We start from the raw sequence: 23381 nt of genomic DNA, 5'->3' as shown, positions 1-23381 counted from the left end.
TTACATTACTGAATTGTGCACGATTCATTTTGCTCCGTCACTGTTACAACATGAATATCTATGAAATTAGATTGTCTATTTATATAAACACGACCCCGTAAAATAATTGAGTGCAACTCGCGAAAGAAACTTTCGGGACAACCTAATATTTACTAAGAATTTATACAACTTTTATTTGCAGAAGTACGTAGAACTTGACGATAGAAAATCATTCTGTTTCGAAACATTTATAACAAGTGCTGGCACGCATCAGTTAGGTCAATCGTTACCTACGCACGGTTAGGCACGCGTATTTTCTAAAAACACAAACAGAATTCGATTTTCTTTCAAAGAGTCTCTTTGAGCGAGCAACCGGGTCTTTCACTCGTGAAACTCATTCACTAACGATTTTATCACTAACTCTCTCTACTTTGAGAGACTCGCGAGCAGTCGACCAAGATAAATGCTAACTATCAGGTGAAAGAAGCATGACAGGTACGTCGTGGCCCGTTGGACGCCCATCGTTACCACACCAACTGCCACGCGTTTTCAACATGTAAGGATATATCATTATTGAACGTTATTAGAAGTGTACAATTTGCGCGTAATATCTTCTGTAGTGGTCGCGAGAATATACCTACACAGTCTACTTTAGTAACATTGACCAAATGCTTTCGTAATCTACACCGATAGCTTTCGTGGAACGGATATATGCGGCCATAGCGCCCGAAAAGGGTTAAGCTATTATGCTCGGCAGCGTTTCTATAGATTCGACGGACAGGTTGCGTCGAAACGGTCTTCTCGACGGCGGAGTACGACTCTGCGTTTACACACTTGGACGGACACCCCTTAGCCGTGCGACGAGACCCACCCTTTCTCCAGCCATTGGGTGACAGTTTAGATTACATTGCGAGGCGCATCCTTAAAGGAGCATCCAACCGCGAACGTTTTTTAAACGAATCACCGTAACGACGCACGCTGGTCTGCGCAGACGACTTCGGCCACTGGCTTCGCGAATAACACGCAAACGGTTGGACCAGTGGTGCACAACGGTTTACGGTCATGGGCAAAATGAAATGGAGGAACATGTTCTGGGAACACGTTTCAGTTTAACCCATTCACTGCCAACTACGAGATGTCTCGATCAAATTGATTACAATTACTCAAGGGATAAGTTTATAGCATTTTCAGTCACGAATTATTGCAAAAGAAGATCGTAAATTTTCTTTTTAAAACAATAAATTTAATGTCATTTTTTATCATCAAAATATTAATCTAGATTACACATCTGTATTAAATCTTGACGCCATTCTAAGGACTATCGATTCTAATCCATGCTGAGGGAATAAGGGACGCCTTAAACTTTCAATCGAGGAGTATAAAGAGGACCACGACTCAGTTAAAGTGTAAAACACCACCCTTTCTTTTTAAAATTCCGTTAATATTAACGAATGGAATGTTGCTCGATGCTCTTCCCGTTAAATTAACAAACATTTAGAACACCTAGAATCTCGAACTAGTTTCCAACTTCATTTCGCGAGGCTGATAAACTTGATGGCCAGAGCGAATTGGCCCGTGGGGCGAGGTTTGCGCACCACTGGGTTCGAGTCAAGCTCAAACAGGTAGGAAGCGCAGACCAAGCCTCGAGGACTTCCACGAGTTAGAAGAGTGCCTAACGACGCAGAGTCGGATGCAGACGCGGAACATTGCGCCTTCCGGTCCATTTGCCCTGGGAAAAGATGTCCCGGCAACATTTCGTGTACGTGTGTCTCCCGCTTTCAAGTTACTCGTTTTCGAAGTCTTTTAAGAACCGCCGACGAATTTCTCGAAGTTATCTGCTTTCTTCGGGTATTGGGTTGATTCGCAGATAACTCGTGTTTCTCTCTTGTAATACGTTCGCCATGCTACGAGGCATATAGGGGATGGACAAAGTAATGCGAACACCTGTGACTATATCACCATATTGTCTTATCGATATTGGATTTGGCTAGCATTTACATTTCATATAACTTCTTGGAATAAATTCCTGCAGGTTTTGGGTTGTTTCCAGTGGAATGGTGTTTCTTTCATTTGAAACGTCTTTTCAATTGCTTTCGGGGGGTGTCGGAGGGAAGGAATCCACTTTTCATTCGGGTTTCCAAAATTGGCCATGGTATCAGAGTCTATTTCGATATTGCTCGAAGTGAGACTGAACTTTCATAGTCGTGTGAATTCTATATTTTATATAGTTGGATGAAGCATCCTTCATTTACATCAACTCCAGTGGATGTCGGATAAAAGAAAAGTTGTTTCGGGGCTCAGTGGATTCGATAACGATAACAAATTTCATAAAACCGAAAAGTGGGGAAAAAATTGGATTCCACTAGAAAGTGATTATATAAGCACGGTAAACAAAATTTAATTTAATATGAATTTACTGGCCGTTTCATATCGACTATTGGTTTATCGCAAAGACTTTAATTTCCTGGCGTAGCTCCACCTTTAGTGGGAGGGAATCGAATACGCGTTTAGCTAGACAAATTACCAAAATTCAATTCGGCGATAAATACATATTGATGGAATTATTATTAAAAAGTTAATACGGGATATTGCATTTCTACTTAAAACTGATATCACGATTGGTAAAATGTTCTTTCGATAAAATAACTTGCGCTCACATTAAGTCGCACCGTACTTTAACTTTATCGCAACTTGAGAGCAAAAATATGTTTATTTTTTCAGTGAGTCAAACGAGTTTGTCAATTAAAGATATTCCTCGCTTTAAACTTATATTCAACACACCTTTTTCGTTATTTCATATAAAAGTTCAGAGTTCATAGACTCGATTGTCATCGTGAATTCGATGAACATGCGTTACGAAAAAAAAAATTGTTTATTCAGCCACACATGGAGCTGTTCAGAAAAAACAGAGAATCGAGCAAGGTGTCTACGAAATCCGAATTAGACATCGCCAGCGACGCGTCCCTATAGATAGGCGTGCGGATTTCGCCTCGATCCGACAGCCCTCCCGCGTTTACAGCGTTTGTGCAAATAGCTGGCGCTTAAATAAACAGTTGCCGTATCGCGTATATTATTTATTGCGGTCTGTCGTCCATATTGCACACCACGGACGAACCCTCGCCATCTTGCCTGTTTGCCTACTGCATATACGGGTGCTGTTATGAATCTGCAACATTAACATCCTGGAGAACCACTACAGTTTGGACGGGTTTTGAAGAAGTTTTGGAGGACGTGTCTCTTTCGATTTTAGATTGTTTCGATTTTCGGGGAGGACTCGTTGCGTTCGCAATGCACTATTCAGTTTAATATTCATGGACGAGTAGTTTATTTAAACTCTGAATCTGGAAGATTCTTGAGATTACTTTCTTGAAGAATCCTGCTATATTTCTGATAGAGTCAATTAGAGGTCTTTGGAGAAAGGGCATGTAGCTCTACAAAGTACTGAGTAGAAATTTAAAGTTTTTAATGTATCGAACTATAACAGTTACTCGCTATTTGCCACCTTTATTCACATGGTTTGTCACCATTGGCTAAGTCATCCAACATAGCAACTCACAAGTCAATACTAAGCAGTGCGATCACCAGTAGCCTATAGACAGAGATTTCTAGAGAGGATTAGGCGAGGTGAGTGGCCTATCTCCTTGCCCCTTGCCGTTATTAGCTAAGTCGCTCAACATAGCTACATCCACAAGTAAATCCTACTCGATCTGATCACCAAGACTGTACGTGTGCGTATTTCTGGAGGGGATTAGTTAGGGTAGCCTATCCTTTACCTCTCCCCGTGTCGAAAAGTTAGCGGCCGCTCGGCAACTTACGATCTCCGCACGGTAACGACAACTGGAATCCATTTTGGGTCCAACTTAAACCGCAACGTTACATTCTGTGTGACAGCGATGATCTCCTATTTGGTGTGCGTAACACCAAGTGGAACCATAGACAAGCGTTGCATGGTATGTGCCACGCTATTCGGTACATGCAGTTGGCCTGTTTAATACATTTTATTTGTACATGGAAGCATGCACCGCATTAAATAAAATTACTGCGAACGCAGCGTGTGGTCTGTGGCAGGCGATGTTCCTAGTGAACGCTGGTAGCGAACGTGTTAAGTTTGTACACGTAGTTCACGTGTATTCCAAGGTTCTGTGCAGGATTCAATTCCGCCGTTGTGAAACGTCGGGATTGCTCTTTTGCGTTATAGAATAATTTCATGTGAACTGTTTAGTGTTTAACCCTTAAATGGTCCAAGTTTCAAATTTGATACCGGACTGTCCTTTTGAACAATAGTTAATAAAATAAATGTCAGCTGTGAAAATTGTTCGAATAATAAATACATTGATATTTTTTAAAATTTTATTTGGAAAATCAGCCTTCCAAGAGTTAACAGGATAGATGAGTACATAAATAACTTCATAACATTCTTCAGTCAAAGCACTTTCGAATAAAAGCTCACGTCTACAAAATGTTATCCGCCGTTTTGGCTCAACCGCTGTAAGCTTATCAAGTGGAATACAAATAAAACACACGCTTACTTTCTTTGACACATAAAAGCTCACCTCCCCATCGAATACACATCTCCGTTGGAGTATCGCAAACCCCACTGTGTCTTAGCTTGGAACGGTGTCAATCTCCGACCCAAATCCATTCGCCATCGATTTCCTCGATCCATCCAGATTTGTTTGTTAACGCGCATTACGGAGAACAAGGCGGCCGCACAGCAAGCAAACGTTTGTCTCTTTGCTGGGCTCCCATAACGGTAATCCGTATTAACGCCGCTGCGTGGAGACCAATAAATCTAACCAATATCTTCACGCTGAAACGCCAAGTCATTAAAGCTCGCGGCTTGGTTAACCCGCCAATAAAACCAGCGGCAACCGCTGCAATTATCTCGGACGCTGGGATCGACGTATTTGGCTCGTTTCGCGCCCGAGATGAATTTCGATTTCAAAAAGCATCGAGGGACTTTATACGTAGAAACGCGACGTTTATTCGAATCGGCGATCGTTACGAGGTTAACCGGTAATAAATGTTCCAAATCGCTTGTTTGTCGGATTTCCAATGCATAGTCTTCGTCCTCTTGTTAGCGAGGCATGGTTACCAATGATACTGCGGTGTTCCAGTTTTATTGCACAGGTATAAAAACTCGTGACGCGTAAGCTCGCAGATGCGTTGCGTGAATTCGATTGCGACTTTGTCGCGATAGATGTTATTTATTGGACGTTTATAGATTCGTGAATTAATTAACACCCGTTCGGGGAAGCCGTGAGGCTCTTGAGTTAAATACATCCTGACCTATGCCAATGGGTCAGGAACTCTTGAGTAAGTGGGTCAGGGGACACTGAACGTGTGCGTTAATGTTTGAGTTGCGGTAATGTTAAATGAAAAGTGACCAAATCTGCGGTGCTGGTGTGCTGAAATCTCTTAGTCAAAATAACGAGGTTACATCATGTAGAAAATATTACTGAGAAATTTTATAAGGGAATTTCACGGACCGAAATTTTCTGAAAATGTTGAAACATCGTGCACAAAAGTAGAGCAATCCATCCGTATCATTTTTAAAACCATTTTTCGTCAGTGCCATAATACCCTTTGAAAATTTATAATTACTCGTTGAAAAGAATGCTGGATTCTCTTTTCCGTTAGTAACAACTTTTTTACTTCCCCAAAAAACTGAATTTTTAGTTAAATACACCGCAGTATTTTCAGAAGCACACAGACAATTAATTCAGTTCACGAAAAACCGGTAATTCATTATCCGTATATAAATTCGCAGTATACGGTGCAGCGGTAAAGCGCGCTGAAACATTACCAACCTTTATCAAAAAGGAAAGAAAAAAGGACGAGAGATATTTTGCAACTCGTTTACGGCGTACGAACAACAGTGTCAATTTCAGTTACGCTGTAACCGAGTATTCAATAATATTTTATCCTGGGAAAGCCGAAGGGACGTTTGTCAGGCTCGCAATTGTCAGAGAACGAGAAAGGATAAATTAGTGGAAGGGATTCATCGAAGCGACGCTTTTAAAATAGAGTTTCAATGTAATGGATAGCGCTTAATAGCACGGAGGAAACATTAACGGCCGTTCCCCAAATCTCGACTGGTGAAAAAAAAAAAAAAGAAGAATTTGTACAATGGCGTTCGGGACGCGCTGGTTGGCGCACCGGGTGAAAAAGGAAGTGCGATTTCACACCCGTGCCCGTGCATCGCTGACCGCGTCCTCAAAATAATAGCATCGTCGTTACGGGCGATACGACACCCAAGGGGAAGCGGTTAAGTTTGTCATTACGTGACGCATTATGTCCGTGCATCCGCTTTACAGACACAGCTCCCTGCATTTCGAAATTACACGAATAATTAAACTGCGCATTGGCGCTTCCGCTGCGTCGCGTCGGAACTAGGGCTCGTGTTTCTTGTCGAATTAATTGAATAGCACTCGAACGGCCGAATTCCTGGGTGATAGTCGAACGGTATTCGAATGGCGATATATCTGAATATCTTCGGAATACTTGATACGATTAATGGTACTCGAATATTTTTGGGCGCAGTACTCTGCGCTCTGATTGAATATATAGATATTCGTAGAGAAGTGGAGTTGAATGCAATTCCCGTTTTCGTACGCCTTGCAAAGGTGCCGGGAACGACGAAACAAAAGCATTCGTCGCGAGAGATTCCTCTTATTTCTCGCGATTCTTGAGCACCGGTCAATTTCGTTTTTCCAGGCGATGCAGGCGGCTGCGGTGTCACGGAGGACGTGGTGGAGTGGATGGACAGAATTCAAAATTCTGGCCAGGACGTTCCGCCTCCGACGGAGACCGCAGACGTCAAGAAAGCCGACCCGCAGCAGGCGAATTCATGGAACGCCAGCCCGGAACCACCTGGTCACAAGTACACTCGAGAAGCTAACGAAGCTAGTCATCGAAGAACGCGGAGGGCGGCCAGGCCGAAGGAGGATAACAAAAACACTTGTTCCCTTTTTATTCAGACTGATCCCCTTATATGGAGACATATATCCGAGCAGGTAAACCGATAAGATTAAGCGACGAATTTAACTGGATAGCCGATTCTTTTTAAACGCAGGTAAAACCGTGCACCGTCCTCCGCCGACATAATAACCGACCCAATTCTTTTTGCAGAGAATTTAGCTCGAAAAACGTAATAACTCCTTGCACAATCGCCGAATGCTCTGAATGCCTCCATTCTCCTTGGACTTACATTCGTACAGCTTTTCCCCCTCTCGGTAATAGGGACTTGGAGGGGCGTAATTTCATTTCGCGTTTGCTTCCCAAACTAGACGTCTGGTGCATACCGAGTGTCCTTGCGTTAGAGAAATATTTCTATCCTCCGGCATTCTTTTTGACCCGCGGCATTCTTCCTTCGGTGCCGTTCTAAAAATCTCTTTTCGCGTACGAGCATCCCCGAGTTTCGCGGAGAATTGCGAATATTGAATTTTCCTTCGTTTCCGGTTCGCAGTTGCACCACGACGTGGAGAAAACCAAAGAGGAGATCCTGTCGCTCATCGCGCAACACGTCACTGCCGTGAATTACATATACAGGGACACGAAGTTCGATGGTAGAATCAAGCATAGGAATATCAAATTCGAGGTTCAGCGGATAAAGGTGATTAATCCACGTGCGAATTCTGCTCCGAAACAGGGCCGTGTTTGGGTATCAGGCGCCTTAGAGCAATAATCAAATGTCGCTTGCGGCTATTTAATTTTTGGCGAATTTGCAGTGGGTTGTGGAGGCATTTGAGGTCCCTTCATTGGCAATTGCAAACTTATGTGATGCGTTGGTCGAAATGTCATGGGATTGTTATTTAATTAGTTTGTACACTGGATTAATTTGAGAGATATTCTGGATTTTTTAAACGTGGAACAATCTTTGAAAATTTTTAACATAATGTCTGATGTGGGAGGTCCAAATTTGAATATTTGGATGTGTATTTATCGAAATGTTTAAGAATCACTTGAAAAATGTGCAAAAATATTATTTTGAAAATAATAAATGAAGCCTCTATAAAATGGCGTCCCATCTACCTTGTCACGGCTCTGCGTCGAAATCACGATTCTTCTCCTGTTTAAACTCATAAATTCTGCACAACAGATCGACGACGACACGGCGTGCACGCCTCAGCAAACATACGGTGAACCTAATCCTTTCTGCATGGAGAACATTGACGTTAGTAACTTTTTAAATTTGCATTCCCTCGGTAACCACGAAGACTTCTGTCTCGCCTATGTCTTCACGTACAGGTATATGCAGTTTCGAAATAAATTATACCGAAATCGTTGTGCAATCAGACAAGGAGTACCGTGTACAAAAACAGGGAAATTAATTAATTTATCTGTGCACAAGGAATAATTGTCTGGCTGTGCCACGAATTTCACTGTGTATGTAGTTGAAAAATATTCATTAGCACGTCCAAATTATTAACAGAGATTTCACCGGAGGCACCCTCGGGCTCGCTTGGGTCGCCTCAGCTTCCGGTGCGTCCGGCGGTATATGCGAGAAATACAAAACGTACACGGAAACGGTGGGTGGAATGTATCAATCCACGAAAAGATCCTTGAACACGGGGATCATTACTTTTGTAAATTACAACAGCAGAGTTCCTCCGAAAGTGTCGCAATTGACGTTAGCTCACGAGATAGGACACAACTTCGGATCACCTGTAAGAATTTCTTTCCAATGACGACTCTAGCACCGACCTGGGATATCTAGTTATGTTTAATTCATGTTAATTACATTTGTAGCATGATTTTCCTCCCGAATGTAGACCGGGTGGGCTACACGGAAATTATATTATGTTCGCCTCGGCGACCAGTGGGGATCGGCCGAATAATAGTAAATTTTCGAGATGTAGTATCGGAAACATCAGCAACGTTCTGGATGCCATTGAAGACAACAAGAAAAGGAACTGTTTCACTGGTTCGTGTACGACGTTCGAATATTATGAATTGTTCTCCTTTGAATTGGGAATAGGTCCTCATCTTCGTTCGATTTCGGTATGTGTAGCGTCTGCTGGGGCATTTTGTGGCAATAAGATCGTCGAGGCTGGGGAGGAATGCGACTGTGGATATGACGATGACGAGTGCGTGGATAAGTGTTGCTATCCGAGACAGTTGTCGGAGCTGGACAGAATAAAGAACGAAACTGCGAAGGGTTGTACCAGAAAGTTTGGAACGCAGTGCAGGTACTTTGATTTAGAGTGCTGTAGGACATCTATGAGAAAGTCCAGTGCCAATTGTAAAAAAAAAAAATAACTTTATCTGGAAAACTCTATTGTCTATAGTACAGACCAAAGAAAACCTCCAATTAGGTATTTCCTTGTCGTATTACAAGTAAAACAACGCACACAAAAGGCGACAGAACTTTCCCACGGATCCGACATGTTGTGCATCGTTAGCCGATGACGCATAACACATATGGACATCTTTTGTAGTCACACGTGTCACGAGTTATTTTGCTTGCAGTCCCAGTCAAGGGCCTTGTTGTTCGAGCGAGTCATGCGAATTCGTGCCGCTCTCCAAGGGTATTCAGTGTAAAGCAGAATCCGATTGCAGTTACAATTCGACTTGCAATGGGGCAACATCCGAGTGTCCTCCGCCTCAGCCAAGAGCCAATAAGACTAGGTGTAACGAAGGGACACAGGTAAGAAAAGTTTTCCTATTTCTAAATTTTTACTTGTAGAACTTTAGCTTGTAGAAATGAATTCTGTATCTTTATATTCGCACATTTAAGCCGTTCACTGCACGAATCGATTAACTCCACTTTTTGACAAATTTGATTTTTGAGACGTGATTTGGATACATTAGAGCATCAACCTGGTGCAGTCCTCGCGCCAATCTCTGTTACAATGTATCTAAATACATATTATTATTTTTACTTCCAATTTCGAGTATCCGCACTCCTAGGTCCAACGATTCGATCTGTCAACTCTTGTCCTCTCGCTTTCTCAATGTTCATGGATTATGTGGGGGATGTATCGTTTAATTGTGTTGACAGCTGTGCATCAACGGGGAATGCACAGGATCGATTTGCTTGGAATGGAATCTGACGGAATGCTTTTTGACGAGCAACGTGATTCCGAATATCGACAAACGGAAGCTGTGCGAATTAGCTTGCCAAAACGGAACCGATCCATCCAGTTGCCGCAGCACCAGCGAGTTTGCTCACGTCGTTGGTTTGCCCGAAGGTGGAATTAGTCTTCGACCTGGATCGCCCTGCGATAACTTTCAGGTGACAGACTAAACGCCAACCCGTTATCTTCCCCGATAAATCTGTTGCTCTACAGTAAGAACAATAATTTGACAATTTCCGCTTTAGGGTTACTGCGACGTATTTTTGAAGTGCAGAGCAGTGGACGCGGAGGGCCCGTTAGCTAAACTGAAAAATCTTTTATTTAATAAAGAAACATTGATCACGGTAGCGCAATGGGTGACTGTAAGTGTCCAGACTGTCGGTGTTTGATTAGATTATCGTTTAGTGGACGTAATCGATGAACGTTCCTTTTTCCAGGAATACTGGTGGGCGGTATTACTAATAGGCATAGCGTTCATTATTTTCATGGGGTTGTTTATCAAATGCTGCGCCGTGCACACTCCTTCCAGTAATCCTAAGAAACCACCAGCGAGGCGGATTAGCGATACTTTGAGAAGGCCGATGAATACGCTGAGGAGAATGGTACGTGCGAGGAACTGAAGAAACAGCGAAGCGCGAATCATTTTTAAATGTTTGCGTTATGGGCATGCGTTTATTTTTATAGCGGCATCCACACGGTGGAGGAGGTGCTGGCCCCAGAAGTATACCTCCGAGGCAAACCCAAGGAGGCCACAGTGGAACTCGAGGACCCTCTCATGGTTATGGAGAGGGCAGAGGTGCGCAGTATTACCCAAAAGGTAGGCTCCCACGTAAACTACCGCTTTCTAATGCAGCTATCGTTGCTCGAGTTTGATCTTGGTAAATATTGCTCGTTAAAATACATACTGGATGTTTGCATTTTAGCTCGTAAGATTTGGATTAAACTCAAGCTATAGTAGCTTGCTGTCGTGTATCGCATCATTCCACGAATAATGTCGCTTCTGATATTGCTCGCTAGGACCATCGTTCATTTCTAAATCGTATCTTTGATCAAATTGAAGGTGGGAGTTATAAGATAATCTAATCTCTAAAATGAAGTAAACCATAATGGGGTTCATCTACAGTCGATGATTAAGAATATTGCATGCAGAGATTAATATCAGATATTAAAATAAATGATATAGTTAAGAGCTGCCACACTATCCTTCCTATTATATGTATCAATGTTGCGACGACGAATACGGCATTATTCGTGAAATGACCTGACATTTATCCCTGTGTGATCCGCAACTACATCGATGTTTTTTCCTGTTTGCATTTCCCCCGCATTGACGCGCATCACTACCTGATACTATCATATCTATGACCTACAGAGGTGAGCTGGGGCCTATACTCTATACCTTTGATAGGAGCAAATTCACGAATAGGAAGGAATCCAATGTAACGCAAAGAACATATCAGGCTCCAGCAGACTTCTCATTCGAAGTTTTCGTCGATCAATTTTTTTAACAAATCACATCACTGCTACTTCTTGTATTTGCTCCTAACTCTCTCGTCACAGTTTACTTATCTACAGAGTTTTTCGTTCTTTTCGTTTGTGCATCATTTGTATTCGTTTTAATCAATTTTTCGATTGGAGGAGGGAGTAGGGGAAGGTAACAGCTTTTGAATGATCAGAGGAACGTAGTGGCAATATCTTGACGATACTTCAACACTTTGCCGACGGGACAATAATTCCACCTGTTGTGGGAAAATTTAATCTTTTGCGTATAAAATAATGGCACAAACCAAATGGCTCTTTTGGCTCACCCTATACAAGGAATTCTCGATATCAAAAATACAAACATGTCCATGGACAAATTAGGCCATAATAATACCGGGAAAAAAAACAAGAAATATAATCTCATGAACACCTTTCATAAATATCCATCTATAGTGTATTACATTTATTTTACAGTAAAGTAAGTTAGGATGACAACTTGCTGAAGAAGTCAATGGCTGCTTACAATTTACTGCTGCTAAATATCCTCACTTAGATTTACGAATTATCGATGGCTAGAAATAAGCTTCTCGTCTATTTGTACATCACAAAAGAATTGATTTCGAAAGTTGATACTAACTACTTGAAATTTCAATACATTTAGATATTTCCTATAAACCACTGCGATACACATTGGTCCACGAAAATCCTCAAGAGCCACTAGCGCCGGCAGCGGAGAAACTAATCACCCAAACGTCATTTATGCGCAAGGAATATGCGCAGGAGACTGTATATGCCATATGATACGGTGAAAATGGGATCGATACGTATTAATCTTGAAAAGTTACAAGTCTTATTATGCCCCCAAACCTGAGCCAAGGCAGTGCTAGTCTCAAATTGATTTAGAATTAAGGTATTGCTTATCCATAAATGCTTTCCAAACCCGTACAGTAACCACTCATCGATTATTCAATCACCAAAATATTAAAGGAACACATCCGTATCAAAGTCTACAAACACCAAGCATACCGAAACTCTTTCAACGTCAAATTTCTTTCCGTGTAGTCTTCTACGCATCCGCCTCGCGCACATGCGATATCGCAATACATACCACGTCTGTCCACAAACGGCGCTAGTGCCTTCATACCATCACGAATCAATGCGTCAATCATCATCGTCCCTTGTACCAGTTCCAGCTAATTTCGGTGCTCCTCCTCCTCCCCCTCCCCCGTCGGCAATGCGTTATCAGACACGAGTGCATGAACACCATAGTTCGGTCATCGACGTTGTTTCGTTTTAGTTGGACACTTCATTTCATAGTTGAATACCTTTCTAAACTTTAAGCAGGCTATCGCTCGGTTCCCACAGCTAGTGCGCCAGCCGGTAGCAGCGCAGCACCCAACTACGGTCGTTCCAATCATCCAGAACTGTATGCAGGCGCCTATTCGGGTTCCGGCGGAGGTGGCCGGGCCGCAGCCTACGAGATGAGGCATCACAACAAGGTGTGACGATCCTAGAGAACCGCGGACGAGGAATGGTCTCGGCATCGTCGCACCCTAACTTCACTCTGTATAATGCCAAACTGTGAAAACGAGCCGATCCACCACCCTACGTGGTGCCCCTCGTAACCAAGGGTTCGAAGGAAGAATGGAAGAGCGTGCGATCGTGTGCAATCGACAGTACCGGCGATCGCCGATCAACGTTACTCTTTTTTTTTTTTTGTAATTCTTTTTCTTCTTATTTCGATACGTGTAATTCACGGCAATAGGGAGTTCGTGGGTTCCGCGATTGCAAATTTGGTGAAGTGTGCTAGGATCAATGGTGATATACATGTTTGGGGAGTGGGTGGGGGGGGGGGTGTTCATCAAGCTGATTCAACGATTCAGCGAAGTGCTAGGAAAATCGACGTTTGCGAAAACGACGGGACGAATGACAGCGTTGAGTATTTTAAAAAAAAAAAAAAAAAAAATCATAAACTTACGAATCTTTAGTAATCTATATTATCGTACACTTTTACGTAATTCGTCTTTTAAATGTTTCCCGCAGATTCCTCCGCGTTGCCATTAAGTATTCGCGTTTTGCGATCGTTCGGAAAAAAACAATAAAAAAAAAAATAGATCGGAATTATTGCAAAGCTGTATTCGAAAGAACTTTCTCTGTTTCGCGAAATTCTTTCACGTTGAACGGGTGTCGATCGATGATCGAGTCGTTTTTCAAACGAACAACGCTGGATTCGCACAGCAAGTGAAATCTTATGGTACTGAACGTAGCGTATGTTTGCCCGTTCGATGTATGAACATTTTTATGGCCAAGATTGCATAGTAGCGTTGATGCATCGATTTCTTGACGGAAGTCGTGATTGCGCATGTTTCGCTCCCGAAAGCGTGTTTTCTTCTATTGTTTTTTTGTTTGCTTTTTTTTTTTTTAACAAAAATGATCAATGAGACTGTTCGTTAGAAGAAGAAGGGAAGTTCAATGGGAGACAGGAGACGACAATATATATTTGGAATAAGTGTTAGGATGATAAACGTAACTTTTGAAAAGCTCCCACTGAACGTACCTTGTCACTTTTAACTCTTATACATTGCGAGATTCCTCGTATTATTGTCGTAGACTTTTAAACGAACACTTTTTCCTTTCATTTTATCTCGAAGTTGACCCACGCGTCTATCTTCCTCCTTTTCGACTTGATATGTATATTTTTTTAACGTTAGCTCTTTTAATCGTAATTATTAATTTTCTTTACTCGTATAATCCATTATTCCGTGATATTAATCGCGTCTACGGCAGGATCTGTTAGTCAAGCCTTACCAAAGAGTCCAACTGACAGATCCGGGAGGAAACGCAGTAATATTACTCTCATTGTAAGTACCAAAAACCCATTACATTCTATCGATATCACTTTAAATACAATTTAACACCGAGACGTTTATTATATATAATTTTTAAGACGGTACACGTAAGTCGCGTTGTATAAAATATCGGCTAGCGAAGAAAATGTCGTTTTTAAGTTTCTTGTGTCGCATCACCCGCTTTCCGGAGCGAAGAATCGCGCCTACCATTACCAAACTATTGCAGGTCATTCACTTGATCTCTACCATTGTAGTATAATAATTAATGATATGTAATATTCTTATACTAATTTTTATTAGCCAATTGAAACGAGCAAAGCTATGAGAGACTATGAAAAATAGAGGAAAAGCGACAGGAAGAAAAAAAAAAAGATTTTTTTATAACGATATTTCATTAACAATTGTACCGATAAAAAAAAAGAATGATATTGAAACCGATATTGATATTACTATAATTGTGCTTACGATTATTATTACTATTATTATTATTATTATTATTAATACTATTACTATTATTAATTAGTTATCTATTGCAGATGATAATTTATCTCCGCTATCGCGAATGTTATAAGTTATATTTAAAATACGGTTTTTAACTTGCAAATTATCGGGGGCTGTACCGTAAACGCGCTTCAATTACGCGCATGGCGGACCAAAGACGAGGCCTCTCGAAATATAAACGTTTTAAATATACGTGGGCTCAAGCAGCATATTCGTACACAGCTGCGCAACTCGTATGCGACAGAGGAAAAATCCGTACGCCCAAAAAGTTCGAAACGGTCGGGTCGTGCCACCAAATAGATCCCGCGCGAATACTGTATCTCGCTTCCTTTCTCGAAACGCCAAAACGTTACGTGATCGACTGAATTTTCTTTTTTATTTTTTAACTCGTCCTTCGTCGAACCTTCTTCAGCAAATTTTGTCCGATTCTTTCCGTAGAATTCCAATTCGCAACAGCAATCTAAGAACAACTGAAGATGAAAATCGTTATCGTCGCTACCACGGTCTGTTATTTATCAACGATTCAGCGGTCGCGATCTAGCATTTATTCTTCTCCCTTATACTCTTTTTTATAATGCCGCGATATCAAGCTTGCCAACGTTTCCAAAAGCTGAGTGCGTTTTCTATTGTCCTTGTCTTTCCATATTTCATAAAAACGAGAAAAAGCGTCATTGCACATACCGTTCAACGCCAGGGCAGCTGTACTAGAGAAGCTGGAGGTATTGTCCCTGGATGAGATTCAATTTCGATGGTTAGAAGTTTCAAGAAAAAAAGGCTGATTCTTTAGTGAAGAATGCATTTTGTGATCGCAAGGATAGATTTCTTATCGTGAATATCGGGTGCAATCTTTATAGCTTCGCGCAGTAGTTGCGAAGAGGGACATAACGATTTTAAGCAGAGGTGGGCAGAATTTTATTCCAATATTGATTTATTCGTGACGTTTTTTTATTGGACAGCTACTCGAGTAAGCTTTCATTCGTTCAAAGTGGAATGTGTATTTACATTCGTATCAAGTGTAATTAAAATTGTTATTTTTGCAGGAGAGTGCGCATGTAGGTAGTTCTAAAGTGGCACAATTCAAAAAAGAAAAAAAAAACAAACAACAATGAAGTAATTTTTTTTAATCTTTCTCATTATTGAATATTATTCTCGATAGCAAATCATGTCACCCTGGCGTGGCCTGAAACGTATCTTATTGATAGAATTAACATCTGATCGTTTCTTTTAATAATTGTTTTGACAAACAATCGACTCCTTGGTTGACAAATGCCTCTTTGCCTTCCCTGAAGTGCTTCTTCGAGTTGCGCCACTCTAGAAATACAAATGCAAAATTTATCTCCGCGCGAAACATAAATATCTGAATAATAATTTTGGCCATCGCTGATTTGAAAGCTAAACGGGCATGCCAGACAGAAGGAACGTTTTTATGGGTGACGAAAGAAAAGGAGGAGGCGTGTGTCTGCCGAAATCGCAGAAATACGAGTTTGCGGGTCGTGTGGAAATGTACAATAGTCGCAATGTGATTGTAAAAGAGGATAGTGCGAGAGATCATATGTGAGAGAGGCGAGAAAGCGGGCCTGGGGAGGTGATCTGTAAGGACATAGAGCGAAGACGGGCGTGCAAGGAATAAAAGAGAGAGTGTTCAATCTCTGTACATATGTCGATATTGCTCGCGTACGTATGCACACGTGTGCGTACGTATGCGCCAATCATCGCGAACGATAATTGTATAACCATACAAAAAAAAAAAAAATGGTAAAAGCGAATACAAAAGAAAGGAAAAGAAAAAAAATACTTGTTTTTATATCAGATCTGTATTATAGCGAAATATTATTCTGTATTTTGTAATCGGGACGGAAGTTACGAAGGATGACGAACGAATGCCTGTACGTGCGTGTAATCGAGCACTTAACTTTTTAAGGTGACGACTTTTAAACGACGATCCAAGCGTGGATCCGGGACGGATCGTTCGATGTAGATTATTTAAGAAGTTTCGAAGATTCTTGCATATAGATGCAACACGAGGATTCCATTTGGTCCCATTCGTAATCGCTCGTCCTATCATCGTTATGATTATTTAGCTCGTGGTTTTCCTCCTCGTGGGCCACGAATGTGATTTACTGCCATTCGTAATAGCGCATAGCGAGAGAAAAAAAAATATAACGAGTAATCGAAAGCGTCTTTTTAAAACGAGAAAAAGAAAACCAAAGGGTTTCGTATTATAGATTTATCGTTACTAGCATCAGAGTTAACGACGTACGGACATCAGTATTATATAACATTCAGTGGTAAACGATACGTTCGATAGTGGATCTTGCGAAAAAAAAAATCGAGTACCAACGGGTGGTACATAGATATTTAAAGAAGAAAAAAAAAAAGAGAGAATTGTTAACACGATCAAATTTTGCTTCCGAGCCACTGTCACGTTGAACAGCCATCGTAAGTGATAGATCTTACTCGGAACGAGTTGGTCGACGTTTCAGATATCGTTCGTAATGAATTATCCTTGCTTCCATTTCACTGCCATAAAGAAAACGATTCAAACCGACTGAATATACGATCAAAGTAAACAACAGTACGCGTTCTTGCAACAAGAACGGAGGGATGAAATAAAGGGAAATTAGCGGCGTTGTTTATAAAAATAAAGAAAAGCCTAAGACAAGCGTGGAATGGGACCAAGTTGTAGTATCTAGTTAACGAAGACGTCGCTTATCCGTATGAGAAGCATAACGATTAAAAAACAAAAGTACGTTCTCCTTCATCATTTGTCCCCCCAAACCCCGAGAAGTCTCTACTACATATGCTTAAGCTTATTCGTTTCTGCGCCGTCTGGATTAAGATCGTGTTCTGTGTAATTATTATTCCGTGATCGGGCGGTTTCGCTGCACTTTTTTTGTGATAAACGTACTCTCGGAAGGCGCGAGCAGACACCGCGATTAGGTAATTGTGAAAAAAGAAATTCAGTTTGCTCGCTGAAATCAGTGTACCTATCTTAATCCAGACCTTTGCGTCACTGTGACGCGATACACACTACTTTATCACTTGTACATAATGTTAGTGAGGAAGAAACAAAAAAAAAGAAATCGAAAATTATATTTTTTCTATCGATCCAAAAATGTGGTGACCTATCAACATCGTGCATCTGAGATTAGTTTTCTCATCTTTGTATCGGTTCTCTTACCTGTTCCGATTTTACTTTGCGATATATCAGTCGTCTAGTTTCACCAACACACCGTACATTCTACACAAAGAATTCCTTGAATGTGTCACAGAATCACCGATTTACTTTTTTTTTTTTTCTTTACATTCGACGTGCCGTAGCGTTACGTTCTCTCATTCATTCAGTCTCAATGCTACACGTTTTCAGTTCGAACTTTTTATATAAAAATCTTATTGAGCATGATACTGACCAATCGCCTGAACGTAGCTTCAGACCACCACTCTCTCTTTTTCTCAAATGTTTAGAACGCGGCGAGTGTTTTAAGAATATTATAAATAAAAAGGAATATGATTGTGAATCTCTTGTGTTATGTTAATGTGATTAAAGAGAAAAAACAAAAACATTGTAAAGAAGTAAATAAAGCATACATTTTACATTTACGTGAATGTACTATTCATTCTATTTCAGGTGCGACGAGGAAAAGTATTAATTGTCTTTTTTCAACCACGATAAAAGGTAAATTTCTAGTAAGTAAATGACTTCTGATAAAGAGGAGTCACAAAGAACACAGTTACTTGTGCTATGAAAAAGTAAACACAAGCAACATTGAATCTATAAATATATTTTACAATATATCTACTGAAATTAAATGGGTAGCGTGAAAAAAGAATTTGGCTATCACCTAGTGCTAATTGGTGTTACGAATGACATAAGTGGGTTAATAAGTAACGTACACAGTTTATAGATAATCGGATTTATTTTAGAAACTATTGTAAAAGTTACAATTATACATTAGAAAATGTAGCAGATAGAACGATATCTACTTTACGATACGTGTGTATTTCGATTCTTAAACAGGCAGGCGTTTTACACTTCGCCTGAAATATAAAACATTCTTTACATACGGATGACATGTAACGGAATACTGGGAAAGAACGTATTATTGTATGTTATAGCATATCCTAAAGCAGGTATCAAATGTGAATAGAAGATATACTGCTCCATACAAAATGCATCATCTTTAAATGATATCCGGTAAAAGTGGACGTAAAAAAGTAGCCCTGAGCGGCAAGCTAAAAATACACACATCCTTTTATCAATGCTTTTATGGCTGTGAATGTTCGAGCTTGTACACGTCGTGATACGCGTTTCGTATCAATGCGTACGGGAAACAACTTTCAAGCAAATCCATTGTTAGGAATGGAGATTCTTGGACTATTTGATCCAACAAAAGGTACACGGATTCCCTGTTTTTAATTACCTCCTTGTCCGCCTCTTGACCCAGTCTGAGCAGGCTGGACGACGCCAAAGCTAGGAATTCCTTCATTCTATCCTCTATATCGTTTTGCCCGCAAATAGTAAACAATGCACCAAAAATATTATTTATCGCAGTCGCCATACAGTGTATATTATTCGCGTGGCCCTCCAAGGATGCTCGATAAAATGAATTCTCGTTTCGTGCCAGTTTCGGAATGGAGACAGCCACGAATACCATCAGCAAACAAACGAGCAAATGTTCGTCTTCGTCTACCTCGGATTTCTGGCTCCTTAGAGCCGCTGTTAAAGTTGGATCGACTTTGCAAGTTAAACCTGCCGCGGATATCATCTCCGAAACAATGCGCATGGGATCCCCAGATGGCAAATGGTGTCTGAAGTCCAAAATGGAGCTCAGAAGAAACGGTATACGTTCCTCCAGGACATCGACCAGCGCAGACTGCGCTAACTGTCGGAAACTTAGAATTACACCTATAATCGTAACTCGTTGTAGTACGTTGTCTACGTGCTGCAACCTTTTGAACTGTTCCTTCATTACTTCGGGCTTGTCGAAGTTTGTTCTCAAGGCGATTAAGACGTCTTTGTTCCCAGCAACTAGTTTCTTCAGTTGCTGCACTTGACTCGCTATGTGCCACATCAAGTTTTCGTTCAACATTTTCATTCCGTAGGGTCCGATGAGTTCGGCTAACGCTCTCAGTTCGTTGATGTCGGAAAATTCTTCAGCGTTGAACGGCATCGCGCCTTCCACGGACAAGCTGACAAATGCCCTTTGATTGCCGGAATAACAGATATTCCCAGTACTGACTCGTCTCAGTAGAACATCTGAATACCATTGCGTGTACAGAGCAGCGATGGTCTTATCGCCGTGACTGTCCAACTCTTGTGTTTGTTGAAGGAGGGCGTTATTAAATACGCGGGTAATATCTATGTGTACGTAATTTTCAACTGTCTGAAGTACGTTCATGTAGGATCTAACGCTAACAAAGAGCTCCGAGGGTTTCGCAATTTCGATAGTGTCCGGATTGTACATGACCATACCGACAAGTGCTCTGGCAAATCTTGATTCTAAATGCTGATGCAAGTATTCCCTCGGTGCGAAGGTATATTCCCATACGTTGATAGTAGGGCAGTAATTGATAGCATAACATAGCTCTGTTAACGCCATGTGAAGTTTATCCATCGTCGTAAGTTCTTCCCTTGTTTTTCGGTAACTTTCTATACCGGGTTTATGGATTTCGTACATATTCTTCTTGTTTTTGTCTTTCTTCTTTCGATTCACCACTTGCGAGATTAACAACGCGCAATGTTTCGGCAGCAGTTTGTCGCCCATATTGCATTGTTCGTCGCAAATGGTTGTGATGATATTCTTGGCTTCTTTTGCCATTTCGTCCAGAAACATGTTAACAACGGATAAACTTCTTTCGCGAATGTGATGACGCTCCTCTGGGCAGAGTTCGTGCGTACAACTTTGGAAGTGACTGCATATTAACGGAAAGGCAACGATATATCTGTTTTGAGCGGGAAATTCTAAACACTTTTGAAATTGATCTTCGAATACTTTACTGTAAAAGCAGAAGATCGATAAGTCGGATGTTTCGACTAACATTTCGTCTAAGTTATCTACCATTTTCGTATGGAACACTACGGTATCCATGAATGACGCTAATTCTCTATTATCGGCTAAGTTCATGTTACATTTTGCGATCGACATGTATGCTTGTAATCTAAACCAATCCAATCGGAATGCCCGAAAATCGAATAGTTCGTTATCTTCGACTTGTTTCACCGTTAGACTGGCTATCTTCGAGCACATGTCGCTAAGAATTGCACCTTCATCTTCGGGACAAACTGGCAGATTTTGGATCATTTGATCCAAGGCGGGAGCATCGAATCCTGATAGAAACTGCACGTAATACCTTTGAAGTACTTGGGAATATTTCTTCACTAGCGCTCGTAATTCTTCGCAGTGAAATAATAATTCCGGTAATTGACGATCGACTAAATCCTCCTCCCCTTTTCCTTTGCCCTTCCCTTGCATCGGCGGATTCACGCCGTGTCTTAAGAGCCATAGAACTTCGTCTCTCGCGTGGGAAAGTCCCATCAAAACCAATAATGCTTTCGGCCCTAACAGACCGGGTTGATCGGTTAAAATTAAACCTAGTTCTTTCAGTGCTGTTCTTAAAAATTTTCTCCTTTCACGATGTCTGTGGCCAGCTTTTTGTACCGCTTGCGAGTAACATTCTTTCACTTCCGACACCCTTTTACCGTACCCTTTTATACTTTCGAAAAATGTTTGTATATATTGGTGTATATAAATTACTTCATCTCTGAACAAGGCTAAAACCCAGCCTGATTCCAAAGCTGTGGTCCAAAGTTTACTAGGCTGTTCCTGACTTAAGAATGAATGACATAATGTAAATCCTAAAATGACCCATCTCTCTATTCTATCCAAGCTTAAAGTTTCGCAAGACATAGTATCTGTTGCTGCTGCTTTAAGTATTTTTCCGGGACTACCGACGAGGCTCAGCTTTTGATCAGCCCTCCACGTGTCCGCGGATAAGTTTCTCCCAGGATAAATAGGCCACAAAGAAGTGAGAGCATGCTTCAATAATTTAGAGTGTGGAACAAACTCCTCTGATAGCTTCTTTAATGGTGCATCATAGTCCATAATCATTTGACCCAAACGAGGAAAGCTAGGATCAGATTGGCTATGCACCATTTCATGGGCTGCATTAAATAATCCGAGTACCGCTTTACGATCCTCCACTTGTGACAAAAGTATCATCAAGCTCACATAAGTCACAACAAGATCCAAATAACCTTTGGTTAAATCAAAATTTATGGTAATATCCATGTGTACTCCGCAAGCATCCATTGTAGTTAAGAGTTCGCAGACATTATCTTTGAAGTCAAGCAGGTCAACGAAAGTATAATAATACAAGGATAGAGATTTAATAATCTCATTACGAAGGTTGGTAATCGTTTGGAGACCCTTAATGTCTATGTTGGGAAACTTCTTAACGATAGTCTTGATAGACGATTCCAAAGTTTTATCAGAGAGGAAACCTGGTTTTGATTTTGCATCACCGCAGGCTTTCTTTATATTATAAATGCGGGTTAACATTCCAATACCTCTGTCATTCAGAATAGTTAGCTTCTCAGCCAACTTCTGTTGACTAGGAACAATAGGTCGTGCCATGATTGTATTAATGAATATTGTTTCTTACGTGATCAACATAACTTAAGCCCTCCTTTGGTTTTAAATGACAGGAGACCCCACCCCTGGGGGTAATTCGTCTCACCGGATGCGTCTAAAATAGAACGATCTCTCTTTGCCTACAAAAGAATTTTACATGTTCGTAATGCCCATTAACAGAAACGTAGTATATAGCTATTTGCACGTTATGTCTTACCTTTCGTAACATTACATGATGGATTTAAATCGATGACACAGTAGAACGAAATTTCTGTGTACGTCTAGTACCGCGTGAAGTGCCGCTCTATTAAACGGGCAATGTTACCAATGGTTGCTAGATCACTAAACGGAACAACCGCTATAGTACTATCGGAAAGCACCAGAGGAATGAGCAGCACTATAATTGTTAATAATTATTCTGTATTACTCAATAAACTCATTACAATCATATATTTCCATATAAAAGTGCATAAGAGCAAGTTAATGGACCCAAAAACGGTATCGGCAGTTAGCGGCGGCGACCAAACTAATTTTTCACATATATTCACATTTTTTACTTTTTTCTGCATATTCATATAATTTTGAATCGTAATTATCATAACTCAGCATCAAATTGTTTATTTGTACACTAATAATTGACTTTTTTAAATAAATAAGAAATCGAAAAATGTGGCGCCATCTATTAGTGAACCGTTCAAGTTTGTCGTGAAATAGTCCAAACCTCGCGCCACTAGATGCCGCCAACGACATGAAATTATTCAAAACTTAAAATCTCTGCTTTTCTCTGCATATAAATGTAATTTTACATTCTGACTACCATAATTCAACTAGTAGTTGTCGATTAGTACACTAATAATTGT

At 40.8% G+C, this 23381-nt stretch overlaps 2 protein-coding genes across 5 annotated transcripts in view; one reads left to right on the top strand and one right to left on the bottom strand.

Moving 5' to 3' along the window:
• Positions 1-18490, top strand: part of LOC128887451 (disintegrin and metalloproteinase domain-containing protein 10) — a 118215-nt gene extending 99725 nt beyond the window's left edge. The window contains exons 4-15 of one of the 4 annotated variants that reach the window (XM_054143353.1): positions 6697-6995; positions 7448-7594; positions 8081-8229; positions 8414-8648; positions 8731-8905; positions 8993-9170; positions 9451-9628; positions 9983-10216; positions 10304-10420; positions 10496-10660; positions 10743-10875; positions 12906-18490. In XM_054143353.1, coding sequence (XP_053999328.1) covers positions 6697-6995; positions 7448-7594; positions 8081-8229; positions 8414-8648; positions 8731-8905; positions 8993-9170; positions 9451-9628; positions 9983-10216; positions 10304-10420; positions 10496-10660; positions 10743-10875; positions 12906-13045 — 2150 coding nt within the window. In that variant the 3' untranslated portion in view covers positions 13046-18490. Of the gene's footprint in view, positions 1-6696; positions 6996-7447; positions 7595-8080; positions 8230-8413; positions 8649-8730; positions 8906-8992; positions 9171-9450; positions 9629-9982; positions 10217-10303; positions 10421-10495; positions 10661-10742; positions 10876-12201; positions 12848-12881 lie in introns of those variants that run through there. The other 3 variants (XM_054143342.1, XM_054143332.1, XM_054143362.1) reach the window with 3 other exon arrangements.
• Positions 18491-18769: 279 nt separating this feature from the next.
• LOC128887449 (membrane-associated protein Hem) lies at positions 18770-22890 on the bottom strand. Its single transcript, XM_054143320.1, has 2 exons — positions 22739-22890; positions 18770-22661 (listed from the first exon to the last, which is right to left on the bottom strand). The coding sequence occupies exon 2, from the start codon at positions 22522-22524 to the stop codon at positions 19156-19158; it is 3369 nt and encodes a 1122-aa protein (XP_053999295.1). The 5' UTR covers positions 22525-22661; positions 22739-22890; the 3' UTR covers positions 18770-19155.
• Between the last annotated feature and the right edge of the window lie 491 nt (positions 22891-23381).

This window comes from Hylaeus anthracinus, unplaced genomic scaffold (assembly GCF_026225885.1).
Source record: "Hylaeus anthracinus isolate JK02 unplaced genomic scaffold, UHH_iyHylAnth1.0_haploid 0, whole genome shotgun sequence".
In the NCBI taxonomy this organism is placed as follows: domain Eukaryota; kingdom Metazoa; phylum Arthropoda; class Insecta; order Hymenoptera; family Colletidae; genus Hylaeus; species Hylaeus anthracinus.
Note: the sequence above shows the minus strand (reverse complement) of the source record. Positions and strands in the feature narration are given on the sequence as shown.